The sequence below is a fragment of the Pezoporus flaviventris genome, unplaced genomic scaffold (assembly GCF_033815535.1).
Source record: "Pezoporus flaviventris isolate CSIRO_AGI_PZ_B2104156 unplaced genomic scaffold, CSIRO_AGI_Pfla_v1 ptg000029l, whole genome shotgun sequence".
In the NCBI taxonomy this organism is placed as follows: Eukaryota; Metazoa; Chordata; class Aves; order Psittaciformes; family Psittacidae; genus Pezoporus; species Pezoporus flaviventris.
The window spans coordinates 4,097,940-4,116,873 of record NW_026892577.1 but is presented as its reverse complement, the minus strand read 5'-3'; the positions used below and the strand labels follow the sequence as shown (position 1 = coordinate 4,116,873).

Here is an 18,934-nt window from a genome sequence, read left to right as displayed (position 1 = left end):
ATAGCAGCCTTCCAGTATCTGAAGGGGGCCTATAGGGATGTTGGGGAGGGACTCTTCATTAGGGACTGTAGTGATAGGACAAGGGGTAATGGGTTAAAACTTAAACAGGGGAAGTTTAGATTGGATATAAAGAAGAAATTCTTTACTGTAAGGGTGGTGAGGCACTGGAATGGGTTGCCCAGGGAGGTTGTGAATGCTCCATCCCTGGCAGTGTTCAAGGCCAGGCTGGACAGAGCCTTGGGTGCCATGGTTTAGTGTGAGGTGTCCCTGCTCATGGCAGGGGGTTGAAACTAGATGATCTTAAGGTCCTTTCCAACCCAAACCATTCTGTGATTCTATGATTCTATAAAAGTCTTGGTAATTTTCTTGGTTTATGAGAATTAGTACCCAGGAGTAAAAATTCTTGTAACTTCTATCAGTTTGCATGTGTCTAGGGGCTAGCAGGAAGGAAGGAAAATGTTTGTTTTTTCCCTTTGAAAATCAGATCTCCTTTGGATTTCAAATCCTCAGGGATCCATTCTACATCTCAGATGTGTGACAGTGCTTTGCAGCATGGTCATCCACAGTAACACAAAACTATAGGAACTGGGTCATCCTTGGGGTTAAATTGAAAAATGGATCCAACAAAACTGTCAGCAAAATTCACTAGGTCCAGCAAGAACTTCTTGGCAGCTCTCACCCAGAAGTTACAGTTACTCTTTGCCAGCAGCCAGACTTCTTAATCTCATTGACTAGATCAGATTTCAAGGCTATTCAGTTCCTTGTTTTAGAGTCAAATGACATTCTGTCATAACTGTTCATATGTTATACCCTTTGCATACTGTCTTCATCTCTTAATTTGTAGAAGCACATCCTTTGAAACCATCACATCTGATTTTACCAGTTGCCACATGGACTTACTTCACTTGTTAGCTGCTAGAGCGATAAGAATGATAACAAGTGAACATAGCTTTCAGTCATTTTTCAGCAAACCCAACCTATTTTAGCAATATTTTGTGTATTATCTCCAGAGACACTTATTTAACATCAGGATCTGCTTCAGGGCCTCAGCTGGCACCTTCACGCCCAACAGAAGGGGATATTACTGTATCACAGCAGGTGCAGGCTGCAAGCTTAAAAACATCTTTTCTGGTGGCCTTTCAAATTTGTTTGTTTCAGAGTTTTGACATTCACTTATTCTTTATTGCCCAACCATGGTATTTTCACAACACATTCACCTTCCTGAGATGGTCTCTCTCAGGAATCAGATACTGCGAGTGGTATACGGGATCTGGATTGCATGAAGGCATCCTTGGGCCTGTTGACAGCCAGGAAGGTGGCAGCAAGCAATATAATTATGTTGGGTTTTAGAAGACTTCAGTCCACCCTCATTGACAGGCATCTCAGAAACCAGAGTAGACGGAAGGACACGGAGGAAAGAATAGCAACTGGAAGTGAAACAAGGCTGGGTTGGTCTACTATATAATTCCTAAAAGTGTCCTGCAAACTTGCCCTGAAGACCAAGAGGTATTTACCCAGCCTCGTGATGACACCTGCAAAATCAACCAAGGTGCAGCTTCACTTGTTCTTCTTGACTTCCTACTTAATGGTCCTGTCCCAGTTCAACTACAATAATGAGCATTACTTTGTAAGCTTGAATTCATTTCAAATTCAAGCACCTTTCTCTATCTTTTTCCCTTAATTTCCTTGCAACATACAAATTTACCCCAGGGAATCTCCATAAGGTTAAACAGGGCCAACAGATTTACTTAGGTGGAGAATTTTGCCTTTTGCACAGCATTATATTCCACAGTTTTTCTTTCCTGTGAGCCTTCAGAACATACTTTTGGTATGTTTCTTTGACGAAGCAACCCCCCCTCTCCCCTTCCCTGTCTTCTTACCAATAAGCCCCGAGTAAGCGAGGAGGCAGTCAGCATAGTTCTCCTTCAGACAGCTACTAACAGACCGTGACTCAGGCTGGCAGTTCGTGAAGAAATCTGCAAGGCGAGATCTGCAACGTGAAGAAAAATGCATCTCTTTAAAAACCAAGCCTGCGGGCACTCTTACCTTTTAAACCCTTTATTTTTAGACAAAGCTTAATATTCTTTAACTTCAACGTATATTGGACACATTTCAGCTGATGGGAGTCTCTAAGATGCATCTCCTTCCAGAATCCATTTCTGAAGTTAGAACAAAAGAGTGCAAGAACGACAGGAAAATGTCAGGCCTTTCCTAAAAGAAACGCTCTGCATTTTCATGCCAGAAAGAAAAAAAAAGAAGACAAGGGGTGATTTTATCATCTGAGCAGTCATTTTGCCTGGGTCTGAACTCTAACCGGAATCTGTTATTCTACAGACTTGGAACACAGTTTCTGCTGTTTCACGGATTACACAAACTGTATGTTTGTGCTCAGAGTCCTCTTACTATGTGACTTGAGGCAGGACCTGCTCTGGTACTGCTTTTTCCAGGGAATGGGTTTACTCTTGCCCTGGACTGGCCTGCAGAGCCAGCTGGCTGAAGCGGAATAGCAGGCAGATCCGGGTTGCATGGTCTCCACAGCCCTCTGGAGCCATGGTACTGAGAATCTACTTGCTCTTGTAAAATGTGCATTTATCCAACATTTACAGGATTGAGCCCAGGGCTGAGAATAATGGAATGTGTGCTCTGCATAGAGTTCTGCTGCTGTATAGCCATATTATCTTCACTCACTTCAGCTACCCCATGTCCAAGATGGGGAGAGCACTGCTTGTTTACGGAATGTGCTTTAAGAGGAGAAGTGAAATTGTACTGCAATTAACAGGTTGCTGTTACATTGGAAAACAAACAAACAAAAAGTAACTAGCAGCCGGGAACTCTTCTGGTTATTTGCACTTTAAAGGCCACATAATACTGCCATTCAAGTCTGCCCATGTTGGTCTGCTCTCTTCAGCTCCACTAATGCTTTCACTCAGACTTGTAAACTCAAAGCAGTGACTTCTGTTTCTTTTTAAAGCGTCACTAAGACCTTTACCTCCATGAACAAAACAATTTCACCTCCCTGCTTCAATCTTCCGTGAAAAAGGGGATGAAAATGTTCATTTGCATGTAAGGATTCACAGCCATCTTTCGGGATCAGGTGCGTAATTGTTGCAAAGCCCTCTCGAAATCAGAATAGTATAACCTATGAACTTTCAGCATTGCTCTAGCATTATGTAGATCTGCAATATAAATGCTCTTTTTTTCAATTCTGCAATGAAAACATGGAAGTAAGCAGAAACAACTGATTTGCAAGTGATTTACTTTATTTGTTTACATGCTCCAGAGACTAATTATCTTTGCTCGCTTTATTGTTTCACCTATCTCAGAACGGGACTGGATGTACATCATTAATTGGTCCGAAAGTGGTGATGGACAAACTTCAAAAGGTTCACAGGCTTAGCCTGAGAAAGCATCCTATAAATAGAGTATATGGAACCTGCACCTGAATTTATCTGAGCTATTCTCCTGACCTCTTTTTAGTTCCATTCCTTGCTAACTGTACTGACACTAGCAAATCCATGAATGCCTTCAAACCACAATCATCTGTAAGCTTTTCACGCCCTCTCTTCCCTTATTTAACCATTTAACCTTGAGATGGACATCTGTACCCAGGTGCCTTAAATAGCTTTAAAGAGTCAAGCTTTCTACCAATCCTTTAAGATGCCCTATACGTATACAGAAGTTTCTACTTTTCCATAAAATCTCTGCTTTGCTGATGAATATATACTAGCAGGGGACAGGCTGAGAAGAAATGGATTCCAAGCTATGGGGAGAGACAAATAGCAGCACCATGAAGAAAGTCTGGCTAAGGCAACCCTATGTCACTGCATTGATTCCTCGCTCAGTAAACGATTAAGGTAGTGGCTCAGATCCAGCTCTCCGAGCAACTGGGAACAAAGGCAGTAGACTCTAAGATTTTTACAAATTCTACTAATACCCGGATGAAGTCCGCTTTAGGACAGAAGAGAGTCCATTACATTTAGTATGAGAAACCTTTGCCATGGCAGAAAGAGCAACCCTGCTGTATGTGCAGTAGTTTTGCATTTCTAGAACAACCTAGCTCTCAGACTTGAATTTCATTATTTATGTGTCCTACATCCAGCACTGGGACACCCGACATAAGAAGGACCCGCACTTGGTGGAGCAAGTCCAGAGGAGGCGATGAAGATACTCAGAGAAATGGAGCACCTCTGCTTTGGGGACAGGCTGAGAGAAGAGAGAGGAGAGAGGGGAGGGGAAGGGGAAGGGGAAGGGGAAGGGGAAGGGAAGAGAAAAGAGAAGAGAAGAGAAGAGAAGAGAAGAGAAGAGAAGAGAAGAGAAGAGAAGAGAAGAGAAGAGAAGAGAAGAGAAGAGAAGAGAAGAGAAGAAGGCTCTGGGGAGGCTTTAGAGGAGCTCCAGTGCCTGAAGGGGCCAACAAGAAACCTGTGGAGGAACCTTTTATAAGAGCCCGTAGGGACAGGACAAGGGGAATGGCTTTAACCTGTCAGAGGGGAGTCTGAGATGAGCTCTTAGGCAGAAGCTCTTCCCTGTGAGGGTGCTGAGGCGCTGGCACAGGGTGCCCAGAGAAGCTGTGGCTGCCCCATCCCTGGCAGTGTTCAAGGCCAGGTTGGACACAGGGGCTTGGAGCAAGCTGCTCTAGAGGAAGGGGTCCCTGCCTGTGGCAGGGGTTGGAACTGGATGAGCTTTGAGGTCCCTTCCAACACAAACCGTTCTAGGATTCTATAATTCTATGGAGTTATACCATCAGAATCTTGACAATCCTGGAAACATCTCCTGCATCATTCTTAAACATCCAGTTCTCCCTTAGACCATTAGATGCATTGGTACAGAGACCATTCAATAAAATCCTCTTCTTTAAATGTTTTTAAGGACTGATAACTATGGAATAACACCAGTCATTTACTACTCAGTCTGCTTAAAGAACTTGTTATAAAGTCTAAAGGAGGTGAAAAATTGCTCTGCTGTTCTCATCTGAAAACAGCTTAATTTCTATGTTAATTTCTGAAGAATTTTTGTGGTCATAAAAGGTAATGATCTGACAATGTTGCACATTTAACTTTTCATAAGCCAAATATAGTTCATATAGCTCTGGTCCAAGCGTTACTAACATCATCATACACCTTCCCTCTAGTGAGTCATCTAAACTATATACTATCAAAGTTTTCACTCTCCTGAGGTCATCACTAAACCTGATATTTATGTGGATTCTTTTTCACTGAAGATAAAGTTAAGGCCAGCAAATAAGAGCCCCCATTGGCCATAAAATAACTCCATCACTTTCAGCAAAGACCTACGGATTAACACTCATTGAAGATCCAGCTCCAAACATTGCCAGTAGACTGGCACTGATGAAAGCGTGCTCATCAGCAATACCAAAACAGTGGTACTCCTATTATCTAGAGAACCAAATTAGCCTAATTAGCAATGATAGGATCATTTATCCTGAAGTACTGCACATGATATTACAAACTGGTTGTGTAAAAGAGAATCCTTTTAGGAATGCTGAAAAAGAGCAACCAAATGATAGGAGTCCTATTAAAACACAGTTACCACAGTGTTAACTTAGTGTTCCTTCAGCAGGAAGCAACTTGTAGGCTGTAATTTGTGGGCAAGTGTCTAACCCATGACTGAATAATATGGTAATCTAGAGAACAAACAGATCTTGCAACGTATGCCTTCAAGTGTGCACAATTTTACATGTGCAGTGTACATACATGTACCTATTTGCTAGATAGCTGGATAGAGGGACACAGGCAGTTCTATACTGTACATAACATGTAGCAGAACCACATTTAAAAGGAACTATTAATTTCTTTTTCTGTTGAAGAATCACAAATCCTCTTTGTTCCCAGCAGCATTAACGTTTTTTTCCCTTTCCCTTGCATAAAAAGAAAAGGAACTGAAGAGAACCACCAGAAATCATCTTCTTAGGAAATAAAAAGAAAAATGTTCTCTTTGTAGGGCAAACCCCTCCCCCAATTAAATTAGCCCTTAGCCCTGTAAAATCTCAACAAAGTGAACTGCAGTTCTTCTGCACAAAAATACTTCAAGTATTTTGTGTAGCAGTAACTGGAAAAACAAGAATAATCCTATTGGCAAATTCAAAGAAAATCTGCTCAAACAACAAGCACTTTCTGAGAAGAAGAGAAAAAAATTCCAAACCTGCTATTCCCTAATCTTTGTATTAGCACCAGTAAAATCATTTGTAACAGTTAAAACACAAAGAAAACAAAGTTAATTTGTTTTCCTTATGATAGTGGTTCTTTAAATACTCAGCAGGATAAATCAAAACTTCCAAATTTTGCTTACAAATAAGCTTTGTTAATAGCAGGATTGTGTTTAATCTGCATACAATTTTTGAGGCAATTTAATTTTATATTAGCACAGCCTGTTGCGTTGGCAACATTCATTAGGTTTTCGCTATATTTTATTCTCAGGGTTTTGTAAAATGTCTTTGATGTTCTCAAGTTATCTTTGATATTTATCACTTCTCCCTCTTCAAAGTCGGTGAACTCAGCATCAGTCCTGGTGCAATATTTAAGAGCATGATTTAAATGATGAAGTTGCAGAAAATTTCTAAAACTGCATTTTTAGGGTGGATCTGGTGTAAATGTGGGCTACTGGAAAGCAACTCTATGAATCAAACGTGGGTCCTCCGCAGGAAGCACCCCTATTGCTGGGTTATGTTGATGTCTCCTCCTGTTGCATGCATCCTCAATTGCTGGTACACACATGCTGAGCCTTGAGAAGGAGAAATCTCTCTTAGCCTTGCCTTTGTGTTGGTGATCTCCAGAGGAAGATAGACATTGAATCTGGACTCGCAATGACTGCACACACGTACCCAAGTGAGGGGTTACAACCCCTTGCCCTGTTACTGAATGCAGGGAGTGATGGCTGCTGTCCTGTGCCCTCACTTTATAGAATCACAGAATGGTTAGGGCTGGAAAGGATCTTAAGATCATCTAGTTCCACTGCCCCTGCCTTGGGGATGTTAGGTGAAGTCTGTGCTTGCTCCCCGCCACCTCTCTTTACATTGCTGCTTGTGTTTAGGTACCTATTTATGGCTCGACAGCACTAACATAAAGAGTACATAACTGCCAAAGCTGAGTGACTGGGGTGACTACACTAATTAGTCAAAGCTGCTCTAGCGTCTAGACACCATTTGGCAGACACAGTATAGTCACGTAAGGGAAGTGCTGCATCAGTATTCAAACCAGAAGATAAGTATAAATCTGACACTGAAAAAATTCAGACTAAGTCAATGAACGTGTGTCACAGTGACAAATGACACCATTACAGAAAAAAACCCATGCCAAAATACTTCTTCTTTCGTGGGGGTCAAATGCAGTACCCTCTTCCGTGGCTACAAATAGCTCCTGTATAGCTTGGGTGGTACCATTTCTGCTGGAATACAACAGTGGCAAGACAGGTTGGTATGTGGACAAACTAATGGCTTCACTGTTGGAGGAGCTTTTAATTTTCTCTCAGTTTCATCATCACAGAGTGACTGGACAGTGAGAAAACAAGGCAAAGGCTACATAAGAAACTATCAACCAGTGAGCCGAAAAAAGCCTCAGAGCAGCTCCATCACAGGGCAGGTGACCCTCCTAAAACCTAGTAATATGGATTTGACCCTTTTTTTTTCCCATTAAAAGACACAAGGGCTGTGTAATAATACTAATACATCTCATATCTCCTTAGTTATGGACAGGCACTATTGAGCACCTCTAAATTTTGACACCTTTTTAAAAGGCCTTTTTTACATATTTTTATCAAAGAGCAATTCCATTCATTTCCTTTTGGCAAAAAGGTTAGTTTTTCTTTCTCAGACAATGACAGTGGCTGGGCCCTGAGGGCACTAACATCCCTGCCTACCCCTGGAGCTTCCCTTAGCCACTCTATGGTTGAGGACCCCATTCCAGCATCCCATGCCTCCGACCCTGCCCCGGTGATGCTGCAGGACCTTGGTCTCCAGCCCCGCACAGCCCTGCCTGTCCAGGCACAGGCCCCACTGAGCCAGGTCTACCTACAGGTCGATGTCCCAGCCTGTTCCCATGGAGATGCCTGATTCTTAGGGCTACCCTCCTCCCTGGCTGGAGTGGTGGATTGAGCCTTGACTGCCCAGGGCTCCCCATGAGCCTCAGGATGCTCCTGGCCCAAGCTGTACCCTGACACACAGCTCTGTATTTGTACCTTTTGGGAAGTGGGAAGGAAGGGTAAGTAAATGATTTGATGGCAGGACCATCTGGCTGCTAACGCTTGTATATTGAAAGTGGTTTCTCTCACTTGAGCTGATCCAAATCTGCAACACTGGCAGAAACCTCTTGGACCTCAAATACTACCTACTAACCAAAAGAAGCTGTTTTTATCTCAGTTTACTTCTGTTTCATTGTATTTTAAGTGACTGGCAAGCCTAAGCCCAAGCAAATATTTGTTTCTGATTCAACTTATCTCTAAAAATAGTGGTGTTCATCCGGAAGTAAAATACAGAGAATCCCCAGTTATACAGAGGCAGCCTATTTGGACTGGATACATAAACAAATACCAGATACCACACAAGATCCATTCAGATGCCTTGTAGCACCACAAATGCTTGCTCAGAGCATCAGGCACAGAACGACAGTCCACCAAAGCTGGTTCCTCCTGCTGAGCACCCACTTGACCCAAACTGACTACCTGACTCTTGGCACCATGTTCCCCACTATGTCTGCCAGCACCTATGTTACCCAGGCTTTCTGTTTCCCAAGCTCCTTCTAGACATCAAGTAACCTGGATAATGGAGATCTAATATTAGAAATTCAGTAATGAAAAGATCTCCACCTATGCATATCTATTTCAGAATTATCAGTACAAACACGGTATTCTTTCTATTCTTCTATTAACAAAACTACTTTTTCTGAGTAACAAGCGCTCTAAAATAAACGTACCCTACACCCATGTTCTATTATTGTATTTTAGTCAAAGCAAAATGAAGTTATACACCATTGTCTATTAATATTATCCATTTGCCTTGCTCATGCCATCTGCTAGTGACCTGTTAGATCTTTCTACAAACAATATCTGCTGCAGAAAATCAAAAGAACTTAACAAAGCACTAATCTCACAGTTTATCAGTGACTCCGGATTGGACATGAGAGCAATTTTAATTTAATATATTAGGTCTCCTTTGGGTTTAAGGAAAACTGCTAAGCTCAACCGTGATTCCAAGCAAGGACGATTTATCTGCAATTTGGTAATATAAATATTTTTATAGTACTGACCTTTTGTGTAATAAAACCAATTCTGAAAAAATACAGTGCAAATCCTGAGCACAAGGTAACGCAATAAAGGAGGGGAACGGGGATTCTCAGATGCAGTGACAGAAAACAGAATTTTCTCTTTCTGCTTGCAAAAAAAAGGAATTACCTCACATCATTTTTTTAGAGGCCTGTTTGAGAGAACATCTGGAAAGCATTCCACAGGAAATCAAACCTATATTAAATGTATTTTGTGGGGCTCTGTTTCCTTGCACTGACTTTAAGCATGCATAATGTGGTTCTGTCTTCCCAGCCGCAAAGAAAACACTTCTCTGAGAATCTTCTACAAAATGATAGGCTCAATTGTCAGTCTGTGATTTTTATCAGGGGCTGCTGTTAAGATTGCTATTTAGTCTATCTGTCTCCGCACCAAAGCTCTACAGTAAGATGAACAACTCCAACAGCTGCCTTCCGAGTACTGTGAATTTGTGTACTTTAAATTTATTTCATTTTCTTTATGCTGTTTAATTTGAAGCTTCTAAATATAAATGACTGTCATGTTTAAAGACGTCCAAGACTCACAGTGTCTCTTGATAGCATGTTATTCAGGAAAGAACTAGTGCATTACGGATAGCTGTTCCCACTTCATTAGCTGGGCAGACAGGAGTGTCTCTGAATTACAGGCTGGAAACCTAAGGAAATCATTGTCAGTCTTGAAAAGCAAGCCAAGGAAATTAGTGCCACTGCAAGTCCTTGTGTGTGCCACTAGATGCTTATTAGCAACTATATCATGAATGCACACTGAAAGGATATGGTTCTAAGTACCTGAGAAAGACGTCCATGACAATTCTCTGAAACCACCTGAATAAACTATAATAGACCACTGCTGGCACAAGCATGAAACTGTTGTGGAGTTTGGAGACAGAAAATAATCTTAAAAGTTCTCTCTTTACCAGAAAAGTTTGCGTTGGCAGATGCACTGCCAGGAGCATCAGGTTTCCTAAGGTTACACAGGTATGCTTTTTGTGTAGGAGAGTCCCTCAGTGGCACTATGGTATGTTCCTTAAAGGAACAGCTTCATTTCCCCTTGCCATAGACCTGGCTGAAGGAAAGAAACGGTGCCCAGTCTGTCCTTGCACTCAGTCGTGCAGGGTCTGTAGGCAAACAGCATGGCTGAAACTTACCCTGAAACTACTCTAAAAACTTGTCTGACAGGGAGTAAGACAACAAATATAACACCAGAACTACAGCAGGTAAAAGCAGATTAGAGTCTCTTTTATGTGAACTCTTTTTTTTCCATGCACAAACCAGCCACATCAAACAGCAAGTTCTGGCACTAGCACACCAATATAGCATTGATCTCATTCAACATGTTTTACTTGCTTTTAGAACCTAGATGGACATATAATGTTAGTACAAAAAGCACTGATTTGTAGTGCAAGACTGGAAAATACACCATTTTTACCAGTTAAGGATGATGTGGCTGTGTTAAGAGGGTATTTTTGACTCCACTGTCAAAAAAAGGCTGAACATAGCCACTGAGAGCTGACAGCCTGTAATATATCCACATGTTTACAGCAGTTAACTCTGAAAGACATTGTCCATTCTGAATATATTTTGCAATGCTGCATGACGGCCAGTTACGGAGATTTATCTCCAGCACAGCACGAAGCCTAATGAGAAATGGGAGCATCATAACTGAGAGGACAACCACTTCAGTTTATGCTTGAATTGGAACAGAAGAAAGTGAACTGAACATTCAAATGATATAGTTTTAGTTTAACAGAAGTCATAGTCATATGTGTTTTGTAATAGAAAAGATTGTTTTAATGGTTTATAGAATGTGCTTGAACAAATACAGTGTAAGCACAAGCATGTGAATGTAAGGTCATCTATTAATAATCTCAGGAAAGGGTCACAGTCAGCTCACACAGAAAATCTATATTCAAGAGTAAACACACACCAGAAAACCCTTCCTGTGTCACTTGTTCTAAAGCCATCAGATCACCAGAGCATGGGAAACAACCACCACCTCTGCTGAGAAGTCTTTGCAAATGCTGGTACCTTTACCTCCGGCTTCCACTTCACGGTAGTTACTCCCTCACTAACATGGTAGTGCTTAAAACGTAATGAAAGCAATGCAATTTTAGTCAGTAAACACTGAAATGCTAGAATTTGAAAATACACATGTGGCTGTCACTTGCTCAGTTGAGAAACAAAGTTTTATTTTTAGTTCCACCGCTTACATTTGCTTGCAGCTATTTTAATAGATGAACTGCCACCAGGAATATTCTCTCACTGGGGCCTGATGCAGAATGATATAAATAACCTTTACAAAGTCCAGTGTAATGCAATGGTAAAATCAGTTGACATTCTTTTAATTAGCACTGCCTGAAGATTTACCTACACAGAACAGGAATAGCCAAATTCAGCCCTGGAATAAATCCCCTGAAGTCGCTGATGTCAGAGGAAGCACACTGGGAATGGACTTGATATAATAGTTCTGTTATACACATTAAACATACAACAGCTTCTTGCCTGTAGCATATACGTGGTTTAAAGTAAGTGATAAAACACTGTATGAGATATACACCCTTTCTTTGGCCCAGAAACAGAAAGCTGGCCAAATGTTACTGTGTGTACATTAAAAGGGATTAAAACCCTTCTCTTCACCAGATTTAACAGATTAGTGGTGGAAACTACTCATGCAAACAGGTGGATGTGAAATTCCTCTCTACAAAAATCTCTCAACTAACAATCCATTACTGGAATCCTGTCCAGCAAAGCAATTAAGTGCTTTCTTAACTGTAAGAACAGAAGTAGCTCTGAATTCAGATCTTTATTAAAGTTTAATGCCAAATTTACCTTCCCTGGATTTCAGTATTTTTGCCTGAACATGGGTGAAACCACTTAATTAATATATGCAGTATAATCTTCCCCCGATAAACGATCAAAACAAAATGGGTCACATCTGACCTGCTGTAACCCCCTTCCTGGCTTGTCTTTCTAATTTGTAGTCTCCTTATTTCTTAAACTACAAGTAGTTTTCCCTTCTCACTTAGGATTAAAAAACCCAGGCTTTTTAGACAAAATGATAGGCAGTGACACTGTTGCTCTCTACAGCTATGTGACAGGAGGTTGTAGCAAGGTAAGTGTCAGTCTCTTCTCCCAAGTAACAAGCGATATGACAAGAGGAAATGGCCATCAAGTTGCGCCTGGGGATATTTGGACTGGATATTAATGAAAAATTCTTCACCAAAAGGGTTGTCAAGCATTGGAACAGGTGTCCACAGGAAGCTGTGGACTCACCATGGCCAGAAGTATTTAAAAGACAAGTAGATGCGGCACTTAAGGACATGGTTTAGTGGTGGACTTGGCAGTGTTAACGGTTGGACTCGATGTAATGGGCTCTTCCAACATAAATGATTCTACGATTCTGTGAAGGATCCTACAGGTGACCTCAAGTTCCTGGAGCTAAAGCTTAGTGGTGATACAGGTACTTCAACCCACTGAATAGTTTTGGCTGAAAATGGAAGGCAAGGTATCTAAATACAGCCTGTAAAGCTCTAATCTGTTGTATCTAAGTTTATTTTCTGATTCCTGTACATTCACACACATGTACTTTATTCCTTCTTTCACTTTTTCAACCTTGTAGAACAGGTAATAATAATATTGTCATAGTTTGTTCTTAACCTGTAAAGTTAACCTGAAAGCACTAGCAGGACCTCAGCCACATCAGGAATACTGCCAAAGCTGCATCATGCACAACAGAAGTCGTCTGAATCAAACAGCTCTGACTGAATGTTGAGCCCTGAGTTGTGTTTTACAGTTAATGGGCACAAAAGAATTACGGTCCCTTTTTGCGGAGCTGGGTTTCAGGAATCAGCTGAATTCTAGCTGACTAAAGAGATGCCACTTAGAGAGATTCAAGCTTGCCTGACAAGGGACCCCAGCGTAAAGATACTGTCTAGTTACCGCTTCTTGGAGCATAAACCCCCTGTGAGGCTCTCTTCATTGTTAAAGCACAAAGCAATGTGAAGTTGGGTGCAGGAACAAAGCTGAGCCATTTTTTTCTAATTACTATATCCTTGTGCCTTTGCTTCTTTTGGAGAAATGTCAATCACCCAGCAAGCTTTTAATCTTCAAGACCCTCTTAAGCAGAACAGAAAGAGCATAAATGAGGACTGGCCAAGCAGATCTTGGCACAGCGGAATGAGATCCGTCTACACTTTAACAGGGACAAAGCAGTCTTGTTTTGCTGGATGTTCTGATTTTTGGATTCCAAAGGGATTTATGGATGTGTTTTAAGGAGGAACTGCTTGATTCATTCCGAGTTTTATTCAGAGGGAAGAAATTTAAAATTACTTTTGTTTATGGGGGGAGGGGATAGTAATACTCTATTTTACTCTGCTAACGGAAGACGTCAATGTAATGAATCACATAAAGGACTAGAAAAGAGGGAAAATAATATGATATCGCAGCATTTTCTATCTTTAAATTGCCTTGACTAGAAAGGTTTGTGCTTATTTTGCAGAGACTGCATTAATATTTTTTTCCAGGCTAGCAATTCCCCACACACACACTCCACTACACCATCACGCTTCCTCTGCGGAGCACACCAGCTTCTGTCCACCTCCCCCCAGATCCCATTGTTTGAATTTTCTGAACAGTCATCATCCTCACCTTTCATTCTTTAAAACGGATTAACATCTGGGGTTTCTTTCATTTAAATAAATAGGGTACCTCCAGCAATATATACATATATATACATGCTTGGATATATATATATATGTGTATAAAAATCATTCTTCAAGTTCAGGCTATGCTTATAGACATGAGGTGTAGGCATGCTGCAGTATATGGGCTGAAAGGAAGCTTTACTTTTTTCCCTATTCCACTTGGTGCTTTGCAGTCACAGGAGCCTTCCTGATGTCATGCACAGAGAGAGCAGGGAGGATCTGCAGGTAGCCTGAGCTCAGGCTAACCCTATTACACTGCAGACATCCTACATGTAGTGCAGGGTGAGTCAGGCAGCACATGAGGTATTTCGCCCACTCCCGGACTCTAGTCTCCAAACATGCAATACAGGCACAGCCTGCATGTCTCTAGAAATCCAGAGTGTCCCTCTTTTAATGTCCTTAACAGCATTACAAAAACTATGTTGTCGTCCTGGTTTTGCATACCCACAGCAAAACAATCATCTCAAGGAGCTGCCAGACTGCTTTGAGTGCCAAACTGATATAAACACCCTGGAGGGATGCAAATACAGCTCTGTTATACAGAACTGTATAATGCTACTGTGTAATGTCCTTCATGAAAATATCTACTAAGCGTCTTCTTAACACATAAAGCTAGAGCCAGCCTAAGACTGAGCAGTGAGGCTTAGTAGCTGGCCAAGTGAATTGTAACCAATATAAGGTACAAGGCTGAGAAAGGGAGGTAGCACCTATGTTTTCCCTCTCATTTGCTGAATTACAGATGACCACTGGACTGTGGCAGAACGTTGAGGGAGGAAAAACACATACAGAGGAGCAGGTGAGGAGGTACTGTAAGTGGCCATAACAGAGAGAATTCAAATACGGAGAGGTAGTGAAAGTCAGATAATGACTGAGAGATCTGGAAAGAGGAGAAAAAAGGAGACTAAGCAAGGGGAAGACTTGAGAAAAAAGGGGGAAAGTGAGAAAAATGAAAGAGAAAGAATAGAAAATTTGAGGAAAATGGCATAGTTCTTCCCCTTTTCCATGCATTCCTCCCTGCTAGCTGTTAATGCTGTAACCGAAGAAGGCTCGCTCCTAACACAAGATGCTGGGCTCTCCCTCTCCTACAGCAGGACAAAAAAGGCTGACTGCACATTTGTAACATCTCATCACAGATTTGCCTACAGTGCTGAACCACCCTCTCCTCTGGAAAATCTTATCCATGGGGGTGCTGTGTTTGCAGTCTCTATTGGTACTTATTGCAGGAACAGCTCAGAACCACTTTTATGAACAGGTACTGGTATAAAGCACTTGCAGGTTAGCACACGTCTGATGGGAAAGGATCACAGATACAGTGACTCCCTTTCATGGTAACTTATCATTGAAAATGTTCAAGAGCATTTAAATAAGGGAAATTGACTTCTTGGCAAGTTCCTTACGTTTTCAGGAAACACAGCAAACAGCTGGGCTTTTGCTCTAGCTTTTCCTGTGGATGAACTCTTTTATGCACTGATGAAAATGTTTGCATATCTTCACCCAGCGTTCTTGTATCTGTAGAAGCAGACACCTTTCATACAGAATTGAATGGGTGCTTGCAATAAGATTTTGACTAGTTTCTGGTCACCCATCCAGTCTATAGGTAAAAACACACCAGTGAAAGCACATTTATAACGATTTAGCATTCTGAATACACAGTGCTGAAAATACCCTGCTTGTATTTTTAGGGAGATGACCCATCTACTGAAACCTAATAGGACATTTCGTTATTATCCTTCAGACATTCCATGAGGAAAAGTTATTTAAATGCATGATGCAACCATTCTATCTGGGTTTCTTTCAGTATCAAATAGCTGTGTTTTTCAGAGAACTAAAGGCAAAACATCAATAGTATTTATTTTAGGCGGGGAAAAAAATATCCAAACATCTGTGCTCTGGAATAAGTGAAGAAATACTTTTTGGCTATTTTACCTTGAAAATGAGCCTCAATGATTTGACCAACTATTCTGAATATAGCAGTTATGGAGGACAAGAAACTTGCTATCAGAACTTTGTATTAACAAAAAATGCCTCATGTTATGCCACCCTTCTTTTCAGACCTGTGCAGGACATGACTGGATTGATACCTTTCTTTTAATAAATACATGTCTGTGTCATTATCATTCTGGTCAGTGCCTTCTGAACACATCCAGGAGACAGAAGAATTACAGAAATTCAAGCCACAGATGATTAAAAGGACCAAACTAATGAATCACACTTTCATTACTCAAAGAAAATAGTATTTGAAATACCGTCAAACGTGGTGGTGGCAAAAATGAAGCGCACTCGGCCTGCATGCCCAGCAGAGTGCTATCTTTCAAGCCTGCCAGTTAGCTTTCTGAAGTTTAATTGGTGGCTGAAGCGATCAGAACAGGAGGTTCCGCGGAGGTTTGAGCTACAACAGGTCCACATAATTGGTGAAGGTTTTGGAAAGTATATTGACTTGCCTTAGAAGCTTTGCTTATGTTCATAACAACAAGTTTAATCTAATGGCTTCTTTTTGTTCTTTGGGTTGGTTTTTTTTTTTGCTTTTCTTGTCAGGGAGCAATGACAGGCATGCCTGAGACTCCAATTGGTTTCAAAGGTGGAAATGGACTGGCATACAAGTAGAGGCAGCAGAAAAATGATTATGAAAGTGAACCATTCAGTATTCTGGCGAAGCTGGAAAATTAGGACTGTTTACATAAGCCAGAACTTATTTGCATTTCCTGACATTTCTAGTGTCTTTTTCCCTCAATAGAGAGTTTATGTCATAAAACTGATAAAGAATGAAAGAGTGAAAAACAAGTAAAATGTCCTGCCATCTCAGGTAGCGGTATCTGCAGTTTGGCCAAATCCCTTTCCTGCTCTTAAACTGTTTCAGATTCAGCGATATATGCATCTGGGACAAAGCTCTTAAAGAGCATCCAAACCCAAATGTTTCAATACTTGTTTGCACAGGTCCAGTTGATATTTTACACAGAGCATGGGCAGATTCAAACTTTGCATTTCTAAGCAACATTCAGAAACCATTTGCGAGTGTAATTCCAGAAACCCTTTAGAACTTGTCCCCCTTGTCTTACCCAGCATTACGAAGCAGCTTTGATAGATGTAATAGGCACACAAATAATAGTTTCTAAATGACTCAGTTTCACAGTAGGCAGAACATATTCTCAAATTATTCTCCCATTTAGATACTCTTTCTGATTTCAAAATGAAGTAGAAGCTATGAGAGTTGGAATACTACTGACTACTCCTTTTAATTACTCTTAACATTTCTGGAATTACTATGAGGACTGATATTTATCAGTGCCAATACTTCCAATACCAGGGAGGAAGATCTCCCTCTTCTCTCTTCCCCTGCCCAAGACCCTGCTCGCCTGCAGGACAAATCACACCAACTCCCTCTAAGTGCACAAGTCACAGAGACAAAGCATCTTTCATTCTAAGGACAGGCTGGAACAGCTCTTCTGCTGATTCCTCCTCTCCATGTCAGGAGAGAGGGAATGTATTAAACACACTAACAGTTTAGACAGCCCAGGAGGTATTAAAACCTACACGAGATGACTCTCAGCAACGTATCAAGCTTGCTCTACCTCCAGGCATAGAACCTAAGTGCTGCACTCACTGACTGTGCCACAGACACCTCTGGCATTTGCCCACCCATTCCCCTGTACCAGTGCTGTCCCTCGCCCTCACAATCAAGGTTTCACTGAGCCTTGGAAGAGCCAAATACCTAGTCATTTTGAAGCGAAAGAAGCCACAGGAAGGACCTGTAAAGAAACCATTTTTACCCCAGTGCTGGCTGCAACTTACAGCAATGGAGCAGAGATTTACTAGGCTTTCCTCCGCAGTATTGTAATGGAGAAAGCACGCAACACCGGACTCAAAGTCAAATTAAACAAAATGCCATTAAAAACTTAGCTGCTGAGACAACATTAGATCAAAGCTGACCAAAGGATAACACAGTCATGAGACAAGTAATAGCATTAATTTAACTAAGTAATTCCTGAACACAGCCTCCATAATAGCAAATCTTCCTATAAAATCCTCTCTCCCATTTTATTGGCACTGTAATGCAATGGAAGTTTGGCAGAAAACACAGTAAAGGTGCTGTAACGCTACTAATGAACAGGACCTGTGTATAGGGGAGTCAATATGCATAAGCAAAAAGACCAATGGCACAACATGGAAATGGAAAATTTCCATGGAAATGGAAAAGCTCTGAAGGTGCTGGACACAACTCGCAGGACTAAAATGAGAACCCTGCTCTGATTTAAATAAGCTCTCATTTGAATCAGCAGGAAACTGGCTCCAAACTTCCCCATAGCCATCAAGGGTAGGGCACTGCTCGCCTCCTCACCTCTGAACAACACCCAGGCACATCTGAGGTGCTACAGCTAAATGTTTAAGATCAGCAGTGGACATCCTCATAAACAAACTTCAACATAAACATTCTACCAGGCATATGTAAATATGTACTGAGATTTATATCATCTATTCAGTGCCTCTGACATTTCACAATAGTGTTTATTTCCTTACTTGCTAATTCACAGAACTGGATAATCTACAAGGAATTTACATATTAGAAATGAGCAAGACTCTTGGGCATAACTTCATAAATATGACATTAGCATAGCAACGTTCTAATACAAACATACACAATGCTAAGTAGGAATAAAGCATTTCCTAAGGGCAGAGGAGGTCCTGTAGCCACTGAATGAGTGCTGTGTGACAGCTTGCAGGGAGCTCAATGACGGTGAAAGGACCCAGCCTGTCCTGCGAAGCAGTGCTCTGTGCTGCCTCCCCATCCTGAACACGCAGAGGAAAAGAGGCTGGGAATTGGGTTAGAGAATCAGTGAGCCTCCAACTGTATCAGCCCAGCACTCTTGTCAGGGCAGGGAAGATAAAACAATTCCAAGGCCAAAACAGCTCTATGAAGACAGTGGGATTTAGTCTGCAAATGTGGATTCCTTTCTTTCCAATGAA

The 18,934-nt window shown here is 41.3% G+C and overlaps 1 protein-coding gene across 3 annotated transcripts in view; it reads right to left on the bottom strand.

Moving 5' to 3' along the window:
* Nucleotides 1–18,934, bottom strand: part of GFRA1 (GDNF family receptor alpha 1) — a 144,194-nt gene that overhangs the window by 34,350 nt on the left and 90,910 nt on the right. For all 3 annotated transcript variants that reach the window (XM_061458659.1, XM_061458658.1, XM_061458657.1), the window contains exon 5: nucleotides 1,881–1,990. In XM_061458659.1, coding sequence (XP_061314643.1) covers nucleotides 1,881–1,990 — 110 coding nt within the window. The remainder of the gene's footprint in view (nucleotides 1–1,880; nucleotides 1,991–18,934) is intronic.